This window comes from Myripristis murdjan, chromosome 16 (genome assembly GCF_902150065.1).
Source record: "Myripristis murdjan chromosome 16, fMyrMur1.1, whole genome shotgun sequence".
In the NCBI taxonomy this organism is placed as follows: Eukaryota; Metazoa; Chordata; class Actinopteri; order Holocentriformes; family Holocentridae; genus Myripristis; species Myripristis murdjan.
In genome coordinates, this window is record NC_043995.1 from 26,430,416 (window position 1) to 26,442,399 (window position 11,984).

The 11,984-nt window shown below is 41.0% G+C and overlaps 2 protein-coding genes across 4 annotated transcripts; both read left to right on the forward strand.

Annotated features, from left to right (window-relative positions):
• The first annotated feature begins 317 nt into the window (after positions 1 to 317).
• LOC115374496 (protein rapunzel-like) lies at positions 318 to 3,602 on the forward strand. 3 transcript variants are annotated; one of them, XM_030073453.1, is made up of 2 exons: positions 318 to 426; positions 2,578 to 3,602. In XM_030073453.1, exon 2 carries the CDS (start codon positions 2,637 to 2,639, stop codon positions 3,312 to 3,314), a length of 678 nt encoding a protein of 225 aa, XP_029929313.1. In that variant the 5' UTR covers positions 318 to 426; positions 2,578 to 2,636; the 3' UTR covers positions 3,315 to 3,602. The 3 variants fall into 3 exon arrangements, with proteins under 3 accessions (XP_029929313.1, XP_029929312.1, XP_029929314.1); XM_030073452.1 differs by lacking the exon at positions 318 to 426 and adding an exon at positions 1,128 to 1,227; XM_030073454.1 differs by lacking the exon at positions 318 to 426 and adding an exon at positions 1,168 to 1,222.
• Positions 3,603 to 8,342: 4,740 nt separating this feature from the next.
• LOC115373706 (protein rapunzel-like) lies at positions 8,343 to 11,597 on the forward strand. The gene is made up of 3 exons (XM_030072209.1): positions 8,343 to 8,398; positions 10,211 to 10,662; positions 10,901 to 11,597. Exons 1-3 carry the CDS (start codon positions 8,387 to 8,389, stop codon positions 11,595 to 11,597), a joined length of 1,161 nt encoding a protein of 386 aa, XP_029928069.1. The 5' UTR covers positions 8,343 to 8,386.
• The last annotated feature ends 387 nt before the right edge of the window (positions 11,598 to 11,984 follow it).

Consider the following 11,984-nt stretch of genomic DNA (forward strand, 5'->3'; position numbering starts at 1 on the left):
TGAGGACTGGTTTGGGAACCACTGGTGTACAGGATGCGGCCACCTAAGCGTATCAACCAGCTGGAGCTCCTAGTCATATCAGTAAATGTCCATTTCTCTCTTGACTACAGTGACAACATGTGCTTACACCCTGTTACTACATACTTCCTGTTTGTAAAAGCCAAGAATGCACCTCTGAGGTTGATCCACCGGTTCACGAATTGCCTAATGTGCTTGTCTGTGTTTTTCCTCCCCATTGTCCCATCAGATCCGCCTCGTTCATACACAGCCTTGTTTTCTCACATTTCACATGTATTTTGTCACAGGTGACATGACAGTCCTCATCCAAATCAGATAGCTCTCCTATGAGAGTCCCATAAGAGACACATTTGGACTTTCCACCTGCATTGTTACTGCCACTCTCCACCAATTCACAATACACTGAAGGTAAGGATTTGAAATGTGGTGCGCCATCAGTGGGTCTGGACATGGTTGATCGATAAGGAAGTTATGGTGGGTGCGTTAAGGTGTGCGTCAAAACCATTTAACGGTGTGGCCGGTGTGGTTTCCTTCCTTTGGTTTGGTTTAGTAGCGGATCGGGAGAAGCTGGAGGAGCGCTCAATGAGTCAGATCTAAATGACAGTACAGGCAGGAATGACGGGCGTGTATATAAATGGGAGCAATTAGATGAGTGGGAGGCAGGGGCTCTGATTGGAGCTTGATGAGAAAGGCAGGCGAGCTGATAGGCTTTCACTTAGGCCGCCTCAAGTGCCTTAAAAGGAACAAAGAGAAAATGATGAATTAAATGATGAGTTAAAAACGATCCAATCTGGATTTAGTTTTTGTGTTGACATGTTTCTGAAACCACAGTATATTTGAAAAAATGTGCATGTTGCCATTTATGATGAATATTTAGCTTTTCAGTTATCTAAATATGAAAAAAGACACAACCCTACATCCAGAAATGATGTAGCCTGTCCAGTTATTTGTCTGTTTTCCCAGAGTGCATATCTCTGGATGGGGAGTGTTTACAGGATATTATCTGAGTCAGTGCCTGCCCCTGATTCTCAGTGGGTTTTCAAGGACTTCTTGAGGGGGATGGATAACTTCAAAAGGAGGCGTGACTACAGATTTATGCATATTTGGGATGTATATATATGTATGCATTCCAAAGCTGCTGATACTCCAAGGTACAGCGGGGCTTTTTGATAACTGGATCGAACCCTACTGGACACTTGAGCTAGTAAGGTGAGTTGTGATTCTTCTCTGATTTGTCTATTTTTTTTTTTTTTTAACAATAGTAATGATACCAATAAAGAAACAGAAAAGTGTGTTTGGTACTCAGAAAACAGCCTAAATTGTTGTGGCACATCAGTGGTAGAGATGGCATGGTTCACAGATGTACTTTCTTGATGTCTTAGGACTCAATTTTATTTATTAATTTATCTAATTTTTAAATATAATTTGATTCTGTTTGAACATTTAACATCATTCCAGCGGAGTACATGAAACTGATGCGCTGCAAATAGAGTTTATATCATTTTCAGCTCTTGACCCAAGTTATTATGTGCATTTTATCTCTTGGGAAATGGAAAATAATGGAAGGCAAACATATTAGAAGCAACATTTCTATCCAAATACCTGAAAACTACGGTAAAGATAAAAGTAAAGAAAGTACAGACCAGTGTTTATCTCTCTGAGTATTTGATCCAGTTCTGTGTACTGAAATACATGCTATAGATTGAATACATGGAGGGAAAAAAAAAGTTTTCAAACTTGGTCATTTATTTTTTGATGTGTATCTGCACAAAATATATATATATTTCAAAAAAATCCCTTTTAAAAATGGACATTTTAACTGACAGGACAATCTCTTAAGGGCTTACCATTAACACAGCATCTAGTGGTTTAACAAAAGGAGATTTACTAATACTTCCATAACTTTGATGAGAAAATGTTAGTAAAACAATTGGCAAATCAATGCAAATCACAGAATGTATGGAAGCACATACCCAGGACGACACAGCATGTCTGAAAACTGTCTGTGCAGTGATTTAGTTTTTAAGTCAGTCTGGTCTTTTCTACTCCCAGTTTCCCCACAATGAATGCTCTGTCGTAGATCAGTGGAAGTTCAGTGTGATTTTCAGTCAGAAGTGAATCCAAAAAATATCCAATGACTAGCTATCCTGAAATCACACCCATGATTGTGACTGACTACCCTGTGTCATCACAGCTGGCTGTAATGACATATGAACAGACTAAGCATCTGGGAACCATGCGGCTTCGTCAGAAAGCTTTTGTGGCTGAAACAGTGTGAAATGAGAAAATGTATTGCATCCCTTTTGACTAAAGATTTTCGGGATGTGCCACCTTAACATTTTTAAAGCTACATGCTTTTGAACAGTGTGCCAGGATTACTGACTTACAAAGCAATCTGTTCTCAGATCTGCTCATTTTGCATTTTGATTTATGTAATTGCAGTTCATGCACCGGTCAACTGTTCTCTGAAATGTGATGACATCAAATAATGACTGTGAATGCATCTCTCTCTCTCTCTCTCTCTCTCTCTCTCTCTCTCTTTCTCTCTCTTTCACACAGACATTCATCTTTACATCTTTACAGTCTGACCCGAACATCTTCAACCTCCAACTGCCACGATGTCAGGAAACAAAATCGAGAACAAAGGCAGTCTGCAGCTGATTGGGATCCTAGGATCTGCCGTCTCAGCATTATCTGTGATCCACCCTGGTTTTGGCATTGCTGCTTCCCTGATCAAGGCGATGCAGAAAGGTGTGGATGATGAGAACATCTGCACCGAGTTGAAGAGTGAGTTCAAATCAATCAACCAGACCCTGGACGAGCTTTCCAAGCAGCATCACAAAACTCTGCTGGAGATCAAGAAGAATACACTCGATGCGCAATACTCTGAGGTGGTCTCCATGCTGCACCGCCATTTTGAAATGTACGAGGGTATTATGCAGGCAGACCCAGCCCGCCGTGAGGAAATGAAGAACGAGTTTAAGGAGAAATATTCTAGAGAGATGGGAGAGAAACATCTGAATACGCTCTATGATGGTGTGACAAAGAACGACATGACCTTCAGCCGGCCAGTCCTCGAGGTTTATCTGGAGTATGCAGAAGGAACCAGCTGCGCTCGCTGCACCATGGAGGGGCTCTGCAAACACCTCAACTACCTGTTCACCATTGGTCTCATCGCCTACATGGGCTATGCCGCCATCAAAGGGTACGACCAGGAGAGTCGGAAAGAGACGTGGGCGAAGAAGATGAGTGAGGTGCAAAAGAAGATGCAGGAGGCTCTTGCCAAGTGCAAGTGAAGACAAAGAGGGTTATTTCCTCCTCTGCTTGTCTGATTCTGTTTGATTACCAGAACACAGCGTCACTTGGGGACTCATGGAATAGCCTTCATCTCTCAAAACAGCTGACTGATGAGTTTCTAGGGAAATGTAGAGATGCCAGTGCATGACTGTCGATACTGTAGTAACTGAGAGATAATTTTTAGCTTCAGTTAACAACACATTTCATTTTACTTGTGCTTAATGTAATGGGAGTGATTTCTCTGGTACCAATTTAGCAATGTCTTGGCTGTATTTTTGATCCATTTAATGCTGCTGGAAAAGAATAATAATCAACAAATAAATGAGTTTCAGAAACATAAAGATTTTCTTTGTGGTTCAATTTATATGTGTGTGTGCGTGCATGTGTGTCTGTGTCAAGCCCTGTACATATATCCCAGTTTCACAAAATAAGCCATTTATATCCATAATGATATGCACTTTTTAAACATGAACACTAAAGGCATAACTAATTTGAATTAAAAGTGGAACAGGAAATGAGTTTAGGATACCATGTCATATGAATGTAAGACCACAAGTAGAGACCACAGCAAATTATCATACCTCATCCTAAGGGATTAAACTGGGTAAGATGGTTAAATAATAACACATCCGATTCATTGTAATGGTAGATCTGGCACTGTAAACACTACCACACTATAAAATCTGATGAGCTATACTGAGGAAACTTATTTGAAGTGGAAAGGAAAACAATAAAGATCAATAAAGACCAATTTCTCTCAAGTTTGTGACTTCTTGCACCTTTCAGGTGAAACAGGATGATAAGGATGAAGCACTGCAGGTACATTCCACAATAGCTATTTGCTGAGCGTTTGCCATCCAGGGCTCAATGTAGATCATGACTTAACATGTACCTCCATTCTCCAAAATATGAGACAGTGGAGTTTACTGCTGGTGTCAGTGTCAGTAACTCAGTCACTTTTATGAGTACATTTCAAATGAGACACTTTGTTTACTTTTATTTTGGGCAGAAGTTCCATTTGTACTTAAGTAAAGTAGCAGCAAAGTAACAGTACTTCTACTTGGGGCAATTTGTGGGACTCTTTCCACCACTGTCAGTATGTCAGCCAGGCACAAACAGGTGGAAACATGATCTTTGCTGACTCAATCAGAATGATTAACAGTATGTGTCACACTCCTGACCTGCATTATGAGGCAAGAGCTTGTCTAAGAACCTGCTGCGTGAGAAAACCACAAGGAAATACATGCTCTGCTCACTACTTAATACATACAAGGAAGAAGAAATTATAAATAGACTGGTTTAACGCAAGGTCTGCAGTTAAGAGTTTAAATAAACATTGCACAAAAAGTAAGGAAATTTGTGTTGGGTAGATTATTTCTTTGTTGTAACAATGCTTCTTGGCAATAAATCTTATATCGTTGGAAAGCCTGTTTATTTCTCTTTTAAGTGGTGCCATAAGGAACTGGTATTTGTGAGATGTGCAGCAGAGCTGAGTATGTGGGTTGCCCCCATGAAAAATTTGCCAAATCTTCTCCAAACCCCCTCACTAAATTGGCCGTATCTCAAAAAGTATCCATCCGAGCAAACTAAAATTTTACAGTGTGCCTATTGGATAAATAAGGAACAACTGGTGAAAAGTTCTGAATATTTTGAGACCCAAGTGTGTGGGATGTCCTGAAAATTTGTTGAAATGACATGGAATGACCCTTTTTCTTTTTTGAGGGCAGAAACACAACATTCAAAGTTGGCCCCTCCTCCCTAGCTAAGCTATCTGCTGGCAGCGAGTTTTCATTTCCAAGAATGGTGACAGAATAAACACCTGCTGACACCTTCCTGTCCAACAGAAAACTGGCACCGGCAAAACACCACATCTCTCCTCATCCTCATCCTCAGTGCACACCAGCTGATGAAAGCCAAAACCCAGATTCACTCTTGTTAAAGAACAAGCTTTGTCTGCCCTGCATTCCCCCTTGCAATGGTTAACTTCTTTCACATTCTGCAGTCCGTGATTTTCACAGCTTTGTATTAGATATTAGGTATTTGTATTAGATATTACTATCAATACTATTGAACTTCTGGCTGGGAGCAACACATCCACTGCCCAAAGGTTGTATGTGTGAAGAGTCTTAACCTCTTCAAAACAAGAAAATCCAGGCAGAGGGCTGGGTCTCTGCAGACACACACACCAACACACACTTGTAGTGGCTCATAAGTGATGATTGAAAGGGATTATTTTTGTATGAATGTTTATTGTTTATTGTTTATTGTTGTTTTTATTTGATATGGACATCACAAATACATTGACACTGTCGCAGTGGACAGACCAGATGCTTTGCTTGGGTGATTATAGCACACGTGCTAATTTTCAACACCAGTCCATAGGCGGCTTTTCTAAAACACACAGAGCATATGATCAACAATAATAAAAACAGAATTCATGTTCGCAACAGTGATATTAGTAACAATAATAAACTAAGTCTAATATTTATACGTGTGAACATTGTTGTTTTGCTTTTAACCATGCTTTTAGTCCTCTGTTAAAAGCATTTGTATCGGTCTCCAGTTTCAGGTGAGTGGGTAGAGTGTTCCATAGGTTAACGCCTTTTACTGAGAAGGCAGACTGTCCAAATGATGTTGTACACCTAGGAACAATGCAGTCACCATTATAGGAGGCCCGTGTATTTATTTGGCTTGAGCTCTGACGTCTTTTTATCAGTGCAGAAAACAGGGGTGATACATAATTATAAAGACATTTAAAAACCAATCTGATATTGATGTAAATTATGAAGTTTTCAAATGCAAGAAGGTTGTGTTTTCTCAGGATGCCACAGTGGTGCCATCTCATTGGTTTTTGATCCATAATTTTTATTGCTTGCTTATATATTGCTACTACGGGTTTCAAAATGACTTGAGAAGCTTGTGACCATGATGTGATACAGTATGACAAATGAGAGAGAATCATAGCATGCATGTAAAGTTGAGCTGCTTTGCATGACAGGTCTTTTCGGATAAAACGAAAACAGTTGAGGTTTGGTTTAACCTTCTTGCAGATGTACTGTACTTGTTTATCAAATTTTAAGTTCTTATCTAATATAATCCCCAAGTATTTGACCTCATTCACCTCAGCAAGTATTTCATTTCTAATCTTCACCTCAAACAGATCGTTCACAGGCTTATTGCGGATAGAAATACACATAGAAACAGTTTTCTTGACGTTCAGACGTTCCTATCTATTGCGGATAGAAATACACATAGAAACAGTTTTCTTGACTTGACGTTCAAAAACAATGTATACATTGTTTTTTCAAAAACAATGTATACATTGTTTTTTCAAAAACAATGTATACATTGTTTTTGAGGAAAATCGTGCTGATTCTGCCTTTAAGTACTGTAGTGACATCAATGTACAATATTATAGTTAACAGCAACAATACTATAGACATTTTCCTTTTAGGAATGGAGAAACAGTGAAAACCAGAATCACACAAGGCTGACAAGTTCAGTGCTGTCACTGCAGTTCAGAATAGCATTTGTAAGACCTTGGATGAAGTAAACCACACATTCAGAAAGTGTATCCAGGATACTCACCTATGTACCCACCTTCAGTGCACGAGACTTCTCTGGGTGTTGGCCTTTGGGCAGTGGGTGTGCAGCTTCCAGCCAATAATGGCGTGTAGTACCAGATCAATAGCATGACATCCACTGGGTAGAAATGGTATTAAACATGAGCAGGGACTAGAAGAGAATTGACAGCAACACCAATGGGGCCAAACACCAGCTACTGGTCAATAGACCAATAGCTCGGGACTGCAAGACCAGGAACACCAACCAGTGCACTGCCTGGATCAACTGGAAGAAAGCCTATGACTCACCACACACATGGATACTGGAATGCTTGAAGCTGTACAACATCAACAGGACCCCAAGAGGAAGGATTAAGAAAGAGCAATTGTCTGTTGCCACTACATGCAAAACCACTCCCTTTTTGGTGGTCTTGCTGTTGCCTCTCCTTGCACCTGTTGTTTTTCATTTGCACCAAAGCAAGTGTGTGTGTGTGTGTGTCTGTGTGTGTGCGTGCGTGTGTGAATTAGGGTTGGGTACCGAAACGCGGTGCCAATAGGGCACCGGTTCCGACGTAAACGGTAGTAACGAGACCGGCCGCTGGTGTTCTCGTCTCACAACTTGCGGTTGTTGAAGGTGACGCCAGCGCCGCTACTCTGCACACTTGTTGATCAGAACTGATCGTGAGAGGATGAATAAAGATGCCGAAGGCAAAACGTCTAAGGTTTGGCTACATTTCACGTCTAAGGAGGATGCAGACTCTGGACACGCAACAGATGCCTTAAAGCAATGTCATGCAAGGGAGGTAACACGTCAAATTTAACGAAACAACTGGCACACATGGAGTTTATTTAAAAGCCGAACAATGCATCTGTTTGATAATCTACGTCAGCGGTCCCCAACCACCGGTCCGCGGACCGGTGCCGGGCCCTGCAGCCCGACTATATGTGTCTTGGGTAAACCCTCATGCTCACCTCTTTACTGTCCAGTTGCACCCCTGTTGTGTCCCCTGTGTTGAGTTCTCTTTATTTTTATGCATTGACTAGTTCCAGGTTTAATATTGTTAAATAAATACTTTGGTATGACAGCCCTTGCAATTTATCCTCAAAAAACTTCCCTCTGCTTGAGGGCTCTCACCTAAAATACCCACACCTGTCATAGTGATTTCCACTGATAGTTAATGTGACATTTGAGTGGGAAAAAGATGATTCCCACAAGGTCTGTGATGCATGGAGGGTGGGGTGGTAGTTTTGTTTAAAGGGCTTTTTAGGTCGTTAATAATACACAAAATACAGACCTTTGAAAGGAACAGGTTAATTTTTTTTTTTTTAACAATAGAGTAAAAAGGCCCTTATATTTAGAGTGCTGTATAATCTGCACCTACTGCACTTCGCAGACAGAACTTGCCTCGCACCTGCCTCGACAGTGTGATGACAGTCGTGTGTGTTTGCCTTTAGGCTGCTGGGCGGAGCTTTTGACTTGCAGGCTGTTCAGTCGGAGCAGAGCTGAAATGATGGAGCAGGTAAGACCCAGAGGACTCCCAAAAGTTCATGAAGGCTGAAAGGTTTCGGTAAGAATGAGGGGAGCAGTTTGTCTTTGACAGGGGCTGACAGGGGTAAATCTTTCAGAAAACCACTGTTGCAGGTGTACTTAGAGCTGCAGCCCTTATTAAAAAATAAGAATAGAACATATATTAAATGTTGAAAGAAGGTGACTTGATGAAAACGCCTTTCGTCTTCAGTTCATCGCATCATTGCAATCAGAAGAGCGGCAAAGGACCCGTAACTCACCATGCATAACAAGAGGAAACGCACACTGTCACTTTGCCCTCACCATATTTGGATGAGACACATGCACAGTACACTACTCTAGTAATTATTAATAAATAATAATAAGTAAATGGCAAATAGCAGCTGCTGCAATATCAGGACCGATGCACCGCGACACATTTCCAGAAACAGGTCTGCACAGTGTGCCACGAGTGGGATTTCTACAGCTCAAACTGGGTGTTTGGATAAAACAAAGGAGGCAAAAACATACACACAAATGCATTTAAATATGTAATTAAAACTCCCTATGCAGTTTACCAGAGACCCTCTTATGCCATGCATATTTTAGAGATGTGGCTGTGTCAGGTGCGACAACGTGCACCCTCCTCCCTCCTCCACTCCCTCTCTCACCCCCCCTCCCTCTCTCTCTCTCTTTGGATTTCATATAAATGGAGCGCATCGTTTCTTTGACTACATCCTCCCTGCACAGTCCTCGACTCAACAGTGGGTGAGAAAACCTGCGAATTTCATCAAACTGCGACTAATTTCTTTCAGGCTCAGGAAAAAAAACAAAAAAAACAAAAAACAGTTGCTACAGGTAGGCCTTGACTTGGAAAAGACTTCTTATCTCTCATGAGGCATTTCTGAATTGGCTGTCTTAATTTGAATTACAGAATTACAGAAAATGGAAACGCATTTAATCACCTGTGAAAATTCTGTGATGTCCTTTGCAGTGAATTATTTATTTGAATTTTTCCCGCAAAGTTGGATGATGCAGGATCTAGGGTCCATTCATAAACTATTTTGTAAACATCTGATTATAATAATTGATGTCAGGTAGAGAGAGATGTTGAAACGAGATTTTTTAAACATGGTTTGCTGCTCTGAAATGAATCATTAACACATCAAAGACCATAATGTGTCATTTTCTCATTGAAGCATAGCATGTCCACCTATGATGTCATTACCTTTTTGGGCAGATTACCATTAGTTACTGCAAAGCTTCTGGCTATTTTCTTAAAGATAGTAACAACATCAACTTCTGGAGTTAAAGACATTTAAAAAAAAATAATAATAAATTAAATTAAACATTCATACTAGCCTTAAGTCACACAAAACGCAGTGCTACTTTAGAGACCAAGATGCAAAATTCAAGAGCAAAATCACGAACAAGCTTAGTAAAAATTGTTCTGTTTAATATTTCTGTGAACATTAAAGGTGAAAAGGTTTCCTAGCATATGCCATACTGTCCAGTAGAATTTGATGCTCTGTGGGGAAGAGGGTTTTCTAGCCCACAAATACTGACAGTGGAGAATCTCCAAATTAGATTGAAAAGCTGTCTGCCCTCTGGCCTAGAGGCTTGCCTGAGACTAAGAAAGCACTAGTCTTCTGCTCACAGAATATGAGTTTTGCATACTTGATGAAAGACATGGGACCAAACACATTTGGCACGGTTCTTCAGCTTTTCATATGAAAAAACTAGAGGCTGTTATTTTAATCTATAGTACTGCATTCTCCTCATGTTATTGTTATATTTTATACCTGATTTGGTCTCTGTTTCTCAGAACGTGACCAGTCGATGGGAAGTTGTGGCCAAGAAAATGGAGACCATTAAAGAAGTGGTGAATATTGCTAAGCCCTTTCTTGAGCTGGCTGCCCCTGCTCTACACCAGTTCATAAACAACGTTCAGAGCAAAGAGGTCTCCTTCGTCAAGGAGCAGATCCTGACTTTGAAGAACAAACTTGATGTGATCTCCGCCCAACAGAAGGAAATCAGCAGAGAGATGGAAAAGAGCTCAATGGATTTGCAGTATTTTAAAATAGAGAGCAACATTCGGTACCAGTATGAGAAGTTCATTGACATCTTGGAAGCAGAGGAGAAGTTACAGGAAGAAAAGAAGGAAATTTTTCTGGAACAATTTGTCCACACTGGTGATGACAGCAATCTGGACTCATTGTATGACGCTGTGATGGGGAAAGGCCTGTCTGAAAAGTCTATTTTAGATGTAGTAAATAGGTAAAGGTTTACTATATTACCTATCAAATTTATATATATTTCTGCATGTGTTGTAGTTCTCATTATTCACACCAGTGGATGAAGAGAACTAGTGGTCTTGATGAAATGACATGACACTCGCAGGACTAGTGCTGTAATACTGGCAATCTACAATTTGGGTTTATTCTAAAGTTGGCTGTGACCACCACCACATGTCTAAAATTTGAAAATAATGTAAAATGTTCCCTCTGTTCCGCAGACATGCAGCAGGGGATCGAGGCCTCCTGGTGGATTTCTGTGTTCGGCTGATGAAGCTCCTCATGAAGGGCTTGACTGCTCTGCTGGGCCACTGCGGCCTTAACCAGGAAATGAGTGCAGAAAGAGTAAAGGAGAAAACGGAAGAATGGCGCAGCAAAATAAAAGATGTAGAGTTAAAGATGAAGTTGACCATAGAGTCCTGTATGGAAGCTTTCCCAGAGCATGCAAAAGCGGATACTCAGCGCCTCTTTGTAGAGAAGGGAGAAAAGGATCCTGCAGGTACCGCCAAGGAGCTTCTTGAATTCCTGAAAAAGAAGTATGATTGGGTCAGCTGGTCAGTGCTGCTGATTAGTGATTCAGAAAATTTCTTTTTGAATTGGCTAGCGGGAAAACACTTCCACCATGTGATTGGGCAGAACTGGTTTTTTGTTCCCCCGGTGAATAAAGTTAACCTGGTGGTGTCATACAGCACCAAACCACAGCAGGTGCCCCACGACCTCATCCAGCAGGTGATGAAGGACCAGGGGAACAAGGGAGATGCCCAGGAAGTGGCTTATATGTTGAAGGATCAGCTCCGCGGGTTTGTGATCCATGCTGTTAGTCAGGACAAGAACAGTAAAGCTGAATGGAGCTTTCCAGATGATTGCTACTACTGGGGGACAAACAAGAACGTGGCAGTGTGCGTGCACTCAGAGTAAAGCTGATATAAACTCAGCATATAGGATGATTTGGTAATAAGTATGACCAGACCCAGTTATTAAATGTATAGAGAAATGTAATCTAGAGCCCATCTCTTAATTAGGAAGCACTTTAGGTGCATGTGCCCTTTAAAGACCCCATGAAATGGACTCTTATTTTCTTGATTTGATGTTTGTCCTGTTGAAACAGGATGTTTGGGCGGGACATGGTGCAGGGAAGGATCCTTCACAAGCAGGACAGACCTAACTCTAACCCAGTAGAGTAACAGTTTGGGAGAGAAACAAGTGGATGAGAGAGGATGTGTAAAGTTTTCAGAGGGTTTTATTGGTTGAAATGTTAATTTTCATCCACTAGTGCAGGACGCTGTCAACTTATAAGATGACCTG